Here is an 8206-nt window from a genome sequence, read left to right as displayed (position 1 = left end):
GAAAGCCTGTCGTACAGCAAGCTGGCAATAAAGGGTCGACCCTCAACAGTGGAAGGAATGCACCTTCGATCCCTCCACTCCTCTTGGCTGCTCCTCTGCAGGGGTTTCCCCCGCCGCATCGCACAGCTCCTCTCCCGGTGTTGCTCAGGCAGCGCCTTAGGCAGTCCCGCGCCCTATGGAGGGGCGGGGCGAGCCAGGGCGGGGCGGGGCCCTGACTGGACTGCGTCGCGCTCGGGGGCCGCGCCGGGTAGCGTTTCTTTTTAGTGCCTGAGGCAGCTCTGGCTCGGAGAGCCTTTCGCTAGCCCCACGGGGACCTCTGTGCACGGATGGACCCGCCCGGACCTGGCGGGAAGCGGCCTGGCAGGCGGCGGCCCCGGCGGCATCAGCAGAGACAGGACGGGGCCGACGCCGCGGGCCCCTGAGGCGTGCGTGCCCACCGGGCCCGGCGGCGGCACCATGATGCCGGGCGAGACCCATTCGGCGGCGCCCGGGACGGCGGCGGACCTGTCGCGATGTCAGGGCTGCGCCTCTCTGCAGCAGGTGTGGCACCTCCCGGGGCCGCGGGCGCGTGGGGCGACTGGGCCCGGCCGGCCTGGAGCGCAGGGATGTGGGGTCCGGCCGCGCGGACTGTGCCTCAGTGCGCTGCTCTCTCTTCCCGACCGAAGCTCATGCTCGCTCGTCTCCCTGCTGCCTTTTTCCTACCTGAGTTTTGGGGACGGCTTCCATTGCGTTATTTAGAATTGAAACCCAGAGTTCATTGACTGGAATGCGCTGGTGTAACGGTGGGGGTGGAGCGAGCGAGTTCTGGAGGGCCCCCACCTTCCCTACCCGGCCTCAGCGCGGCCCGGGGCTGACCCCCTAGGTCAGTGAGGGACAGGTGAAACGCCGAGGGCAATCATCTCCCTGAGGATAACGCTTTGGTCTTCTGGCCCATCTTGAGTGTTTGTTGTTTGGAGGCAGAATCTTACGTGACATGTGGGTTGTCTGAGTCATTAGACTCGAAGAGTCCAGGGAGGCATTTCAGCTTATATCAGATGTGCCATCCCGAGGCTAATATTTTAAAAAGCAAGCCAAGTAATTGGCCAAGTAGCTTGTCAGTTGTTTGATAAAAGTAGTTTATTAAAGACATGCAGAGCCTGGAAGTTTCTAACAGCGGCTTGAGCTCCTCTTTATAGTGACATAAGGGAGAATTGCTGGAGTATGGCTCCAGATCTTATGGGGTGGTGCTAGGGAAATAGTCCCCCTCATTTCCCACGACTCTCCTAGCTGCCTGATGTCGGGGGTCTCTTTTAACTTCCTACTATCGCGGTTTCAGTGATAAAACGGAACTCACCAGCACCTCATCACCTACTCTGCCTAGTGTTCTAGGAACTACAGACATTGTGGTGAACAAAATAGGATCTCATAAGTAATATGCGTGTGTGTGAATAAGGCCTTAGAAGATTTTAGGTGTTAGAAAATAAAGGAGGATGTTGGAATATTGGTCTTGTCTCTCAGCTAGGGTAGTCAGGGTATTTTTGAGTCAGTAACTTTTAGATACTTGAATAATGAGAAGGATCAGGCTGTCAGAAGAGATGTGGGAGAGGCTTTCTGGATAGAGGGATTAACAGGTGGAAAGGTTCCTGTGGTGAGAAAGAGCAGGGTGTCTTTGATGAGCACAACATGGTATGGTTGACATGAGCACAGTGCTGACGGAAGATGGTTGATGTGACCGGAAGGGAGTGCAGGCTTAGGCCATGCCGAGAAACTTGGTTTCCATTTAAAGTGCAGTATCTGTGAAGTGATTGCAAACATTTAGAGTGTTGAGGGGAGGGGAGGAAGGAAATGTGCTGCTTTTGTGAGTAGGAGAACTAATAGTAAGATCATTGCCTTCACTGAGCTGCATTGTGTAGGTATCTTATAACGCGCCCCGCCCCCCCCACCCCAGGAACGTGATTGCAGTTCTCCCGAATATTTAATACATTGTATTTATTATTTGAGCCAATTCACTCAACAAATATTTATTGATCACCTGCTGTATTTTGGACACTGCAAATATGGCATTGGGGGAGAAAAAGACAAAAATTCTTGATCTCTTGGAGCTTCCATTTTAGCAGGGTGGCAGGATAAATGAAACAAATGAGTTATGTTAGAGGGTAAGGAAAACGTTGTTGATGAATTGAACGGAGATGGGGAGGGAATGAATGGGTGGGGACTAGGCCAGTGGCTGTTGGAATTTAAGTAGGGAGTCCTGGAACGTTTATATTGGAGCAAAGCTGAGAGAATAAGCTCTGTTGAAATCTTGGAAGTAAAGTCTCCCGTACAGTGGAAACATCAGATGTGAAGAATTGTAGCAGGAGCTGGCTTGGTGTGCTTGGGAAGAGCCAGAAAGCCAGTGAAGCTGGAGCGGAGTGAATGCTGGGAGTCAGGAAGGTAGGAGGAGGGCCTGATTGTGTGGGCTCCTGTAGACCATTGTTGGGGTTTGGGTTTCTCTGATGGAAATGGTGAGTCATTGGAGGCTTTTGTGCAGAAGAACTACTGATGTGAATTGTGCTTTTCGGTCATGGATCTGTTCTGGTTAAATTTAGCAACTGTATCCTTCTGGTTGCTTAGGCCAGAAACTAGATGACATCCTTGGTGCAGCTCTTTTTTCTCACAACCTGTATCCAGTTTATCAGATTCTGTCTGCTCTACCTTCATAATTCACCCGCTTTTTGACATCTCCACTGCTTCCACCGTGGTGTGAACTACTCAAATCTATGGCCTCGAGATTGAATCTCCTTTCTTCCACCCTTGCCACATTCCCGCTGTGGGTTCTCAAGACATCAGTAAGGGTAATCCTAGATCCAGGGGTCTGCAGACTTTTTCTGTAAGGGGCAAGATCACAAGTATTTAGGCTTCGGGGGCTTGTTCAGAACTGCTCAGCGCTGCCATTTTCATGTGAAAGCATCTGTAGACAGTTCATAAAGAAATGAGTATGCCTGTGTTCCATTGAAACTTTGTAAACGCTGGCGTAGGGCCTTAGTTTACAGAGCTCTTCTCTAGGTCAGAACACTTGCATTTGGATTTTCTGTGGCCTGGAATTGGATCACCTTTTTAGGGGAAAGTTATGAGTGGAGTCTCCGGAGGAATTCTGTAGTTGTGCAAAGTGAGTCTAGAAAACTAGGTTCCTGGCAGTTTATAGAGAACCTTGAATGGTAACTATCATAAATTATCGTACTTATTTCTGTCAGTATTACGGGATGGTGAAGGTTTTTGCATAGTTACATTAGGACAGTGCTTGTAGTAGAAGTAACAGTGGTATGCAGGATGGATTGAGGGGTTGCAACTAGGTATGGTTTTGGTGTTGTGACTTTGTTTTGAACTGTAATGTTAGGCTAACTTGCCTCTGTCTTGAATAGTGGTTTGCTTGCACTGAAAATCTTCCTTTCATTTCTTAATCCTCCCTGTCCTTAGTTGTCCTTAATCCTCCCTGTCTTTAGTTGTTGAAGAAATAACAGTACATTTGCAGAGATCATTATTTGATTCAGAAGTGTATAGATAGACTGCGTTTTCTGTGCCTTTTGTTCGTAGTCTCACAAATTACTTCATATCTGTTTTGTTACTCCCATTAATTACAGTAGTTCATTGCTGATCCATAGCCCAATGCCCACGTGGGTTGCAGAACTTTGGCAGTCAGATAATGTGGGTCCTCACTCTGGTCATATTATGTATTACGTATGATTAAGTAAATCTTAAGTTGTGTATTTTAGTCAAGCTAGTGAAGCTGACATAGGCACTTTATTCTGGTGAAGGAGATGCCCGTATCTGCTGACTTCACTGCAGTGCAAAACCATCGGATTCTCCTGGGGATCCAGATGAGCGTTTGAAACACGATTATGTTGTTCATTTCATGTATATAGATTAGATTCAGTGAGTTTGGTGTATGGTTGTCCTTGGTACAGATTTGAGCCTATCCATAAACTTGTGCTGGACTCCCACTGATAATTGCTAGTGATTTAAGTGTCGTTTGGAACTTGAAACATTTTATTCCAGACCTATTGATTTATAAATGGCTCTGTTACAGGGAATGCTCACAAAATTGTAATTCATTCATTTACCAAACACATTTATTGAGCGTCGGTGTATATGTGATGCTATGCTGTGTTTCAGAATATAATCATGAACAGAAGAGGCATGGAGCTCATTCTAGTTGAGGTTACAGTTAAGTAGAAAAGCAACCACAGTTTATGTGTAATATAAATATTATGGTAAGGGACATATGAGGTACTCTGGGAGCATGTAGCAGGGATAGCCATATAGGAATTGTGCCACCTCTCTGAAGGCTTCATAAAAGTGAATCTAAATTGAGGTCCGAAAGATGGTTTGCAGTTAACTAAGAGGGAAAAGATGGAGGGAGAGTGTTGTAGACAGAACAGGTTGTGCCGAGGCTTGGAGGGGAGAAAGCAGTTGATGACAGATGAAGCGCAGAGTAGAGGTGGGGATAACTGAGGTGCGGCTGTAGAGACTGGGGTTTGCCTTCCCAGCACCCAGAAGCCACTCTGCTTGGGTTTGGTGGGTGGGTGTGGTTGAGGCACAGTTAGAGAGAGGTGGACATTCCTGCCTTGTCGCCCTGTTCCAGTCCACACTGTGCCAGAGGTTCTAACAGGTGAGAAGACGCAGTCATCTCTGCTAGAGATCACTGTAGGCTTTGATTTTAAATAAGAGCAGTTAATAAACAGCAAGCACACCAGGAAGAAGTGGTTTATCAGAGAGGAGTCATGCTGAGTAATTAGCCAGATCTCTTCCAGCAAAACAGTAAGTGTGAGTAGTGTGATGTTTAAAAATAATTTATTTTGAAATAATTTCAGACTTACAAGAAAGTTGCCAGAATGATACAAATCACCCTGATGTTCTCAAATTCACAAATTGTTAACATGTTACTGCATTTGCGTCATCATTGTGTGCACACATACACTTTGTCTCCCGTACACATACACTTTGTCTCCCGTACATGCTCCAAGGTATACTTCCTCCAAATATGAACTTTTTCCGACATAATGACGCTACACCCCTTCAAATCAGGATAGTAACATTGGTGTAGCTGTAGACCTATTCAGATTTTGCTTGCTGACCTGGGAGTGGCTTTTTGCTTTCTTATTCAAAGTCGTGTCAGGAATATGTGTTATATTTTATTGTCTGTCTCTTCAGCCTTCTTCATTTAGTCTTTGTCTTTCATGTTTGTGAAAGTTTAAGCAGCAGAGCCTTGCATTCCTCAGCGAACGTTTTTACAACTTCTGAAGACATTTTGGGTTGTCAGTGTTGGAGTCCCTAGGACCATACTCAGGTTCAGTACTCACAGGACTTAGCATATAGATATACTCATGGCTGTGGTTTCTTATAGGGAAACGATACAGAGTGAAATCAGTAAAGGGAAAAGGCATAGGGGGCAAAGTCTGGGGAAATCAGGCACAAGCTTCTGAGAGTGTTTCCCAGTGGAGTCACACAGGACATGCCTAAGTGCTCCAGTATCGTGTTGTAACCGTACTTGTGAAGTGTTGTCTGCTAGGGAATCTCATTAGGGACCTAGTGCCCGAGTTTTTTATTGGGGTCTGGTCCTGTAGGCACCTTCTGCCTAGCAAGCACCAAGATTCCAGACTCCCACAAGGAAAGCAGGTGTTGAGCATAAACCACACATAATGAGCCACTTCCATCAGTTCGGGGAATGATGGGAAGGAACCCTCCAGAAATCCGAGTCCCCGGGTGACAGCCAATGGCCCGCCTTGCAAGCAGGTCTTGCTAAGGACCATGTTTTCAGGCCTGCTGTGTTAATTGTTTGCCACACACACCTTGGGGCTTGGGGAGTGCTACAGCCAGCTGGTAGAGGCCAGGGATTCTGCCGAACATGCTGTCTTCCTTTTAGCCCAAGATGTCAGTAGTGCTGAAGTTAAGAAACTGTCCTCTCACATATTTACTGATGTGTTTGAGCAGACTACATATCCCGTTATCATCTGTATTTATTTGTTTGCTATATTATCTATATATTTACTGCCTTAGCGTAACCGTTTTCCCGGCTGCATTGGCCATGTCTTCTGTCGTGTCTTCGCAGCCAGTAGGCCTGCTAGCTTGCTCCTTGCCCTGAGTGCTCAGCCAGGCGTGACTGTACTTTCCCAAGAAAGGAAAGAAGCATGGGCATCAGCATTCATAGTAACAGTTCAGGAGGGTATTGTATGGATAAAGTTAAAATTGTCTACTAGAGGGGAGAAGTAAATGGGGATCAAAAAGTCTTGAGTAAGGGAGTGGGTTGCTATGGGAATTGTGTTAGTGAATAAGTATAGCTTAAGAAAATCACCCAGAAGGCAAAGCATAACAAAAGATGGTAGTTATGAGAGAAAAGAGGAGAGAATTGAAAATAAGCCTGAACTTTCCAATAGACTGTATAATAGAAGCTCTAGAAGGGGAGAGCAGGGCTGCTAGGAGAAAGCGATAATCAAGGAAACAACCCTTAGTGTCTCCTGGAGAGGAAGAACACCTTGAACCTCATTTCTTCCATAGTAGCTGGACCTGTGCAGGAATGAATGTGGATCAGAAGAGCCTGAGCGCCCTTCACCCAGGCATACCCTGCTCACTCTCACAATTGAGAGGTTCATTATTTAGAGGCCTTGGTTTCAGCCAACATAAATGACATTTGAATCTGACAGGAGGAAAAAAAAATGTTTTATTAGAGTATTACAATATCTGACCACAGATAATACAGTATCTGACCAAATTTGAGCTGATATGCAGCAGGGCCTTGGGAAATAATGTTAGTCAGAGACTAGAATGCTATTGGATAACAGAAATCTTTTGTTTTCCCATTATAATGGTGTTTTGTGATTTTTTTTTATTATCACAGTTAAATATAAAAAGGCAACTAGATAGATATACAAGAGTTGTTAAGACAGTCAGCAGCCCCCAGTCCCACTCATCCCTGCTTTCCAAGAGAGAACCATTTTTAATTGCTTCCACTGTGTGTTTTACAATGAACTTGCCTGTCGTTAAGTAGTGGACTCTCATTGCTGACTTTGGGAGGTGAGGATTCAGCTGTCTTACTGCCCCATACTCCACCATACCTAAGCATCTCTCTTCTCTCTCCATTTGTTCAGTATAGTTATGATTTCAACGAGATCAGTATTTGAAGTTGACATTTTTATGACTGTGTTATTTGAAGCTAAGCTGTGGTGTTTTCTGCATGGTTTCTTGTTTTCCCTGGTAATGATTGTATCTTTAATTCAGTTTTTCATCCTGAAGATATTAGTGAGTGCTTACTACTATGCCAGGGACTGGGTTGAACACTTTATATGGTGCATCCTATTTAATCCTGATAGTATGCCAGTTATTTAAACTCTTTGTGCTTCAGTTTCTCCATCTGAAACTGATGAAATAGTTTCGAGGCAACGGAGAGGTTAAATGTGCCCAAGGTCACTCAGCAGAAAGTGGTGGTGGAATAGGAATGTGAATCTGATGCTGTGACTCTGGAGCCTGAGGTTTCTTTGGTGTCTCTCCCTAAGTACTTGACAAGTCAAAGTGACATCTGGAAGCCTCATGGGAAAGCTGAGCTAGGATACCAAAGAACTCAAAAGAGAATGGGAGGAAAAAAGAAGAAGAATCACTTTTATTTTAGAAAAAATAATAGTTTAAATGCATGTCGAAAAATAACTCCTTTCCCTTGCAAGTCTCTTCCAGTTTGGCATAAATACTCGTTTTTCAGTCTTTGATTTTCTTCTCCCTTCGAGCTTTGGGGCCTGCTCTCCTCTGGTACACAGCAGCATTCTGAGGGCTCTCTTCACCTTCATCTCCGTTCTGAAGGACCATGTTCACATCTTTCAGTACCCCCTGAGAAAGGATGTCTGGGAAGTAAGTTTGTAGAGACTTTGCAGATTTGAAAATATTTATTGTATAGAATTTTATCTTGGAATTACTTGCCCTTTGTCATTTCAAAGGCTTGCTTTCTAGGTCTCTAGTTTTTAGTGTTGCTATTGAAGTCTGAAGCCATTCTGGCTCCAGATTCTTTGTGTATCACCTGATTCATTTTATTTTGCTCTTGGGATTCTTGTAGGATCTTTGCTTTGTCTCCAGTGGTCAATTTTTTGTTCTTGTTTCATGGTTTGAATCCTGTCTGAGTCCATATTCCAGGCCATTTCAATTAGAAATTTCTAGGTTTGCTTCTGGGAACTGTTCTTGAATACCAATATTTTTATTTTTATTT

The 8206-nt window shown here is 45.2% G+C and overlaps 1 protein-coding gene across 1 annotated transcript in view; it reads left to right on the top strand.

Annotated features, from left to right (window-relative positions):
• Positions 1 to 213: 213 nt before the first annotated feature.
• ICE1 (interactor of little elongation complex ELL subunit 1) overlaps positions 214 to 8206 on the top strand; it is a 73204-nt gene continuing 65211 nt past the window's right edge. The window contains exon 1 of the mRNA XM_050795512.1: positions 214 to 540. Coding sequence (XP_050651469.1) covers positions 457 to 540 — 84 coding nt within the window. The 5' untranslated portion in view covers positions 214 to 456. The remainder of the gene's footprint in view (positions 541 to 8206) is intronic.

This window comes from Macaca thibetana, chromosome 6 (genome assembly GCF_024542745.1).
Source record: "Macaca thibetana thibetana isolate TM-01 chromosome 6, ASM2454274v1, whole genome shotgun sequence".
In the NCBI taxonomy this organism is placed as follows: Eukaryota; Metazoa; Chordata; class Mammalia; order Primates; family Cercopithecidae; genus Macaca; species Macaca thibetana.
This window is presented reverse-complemented; position numbering and strand designations above follow the sequence as displayed.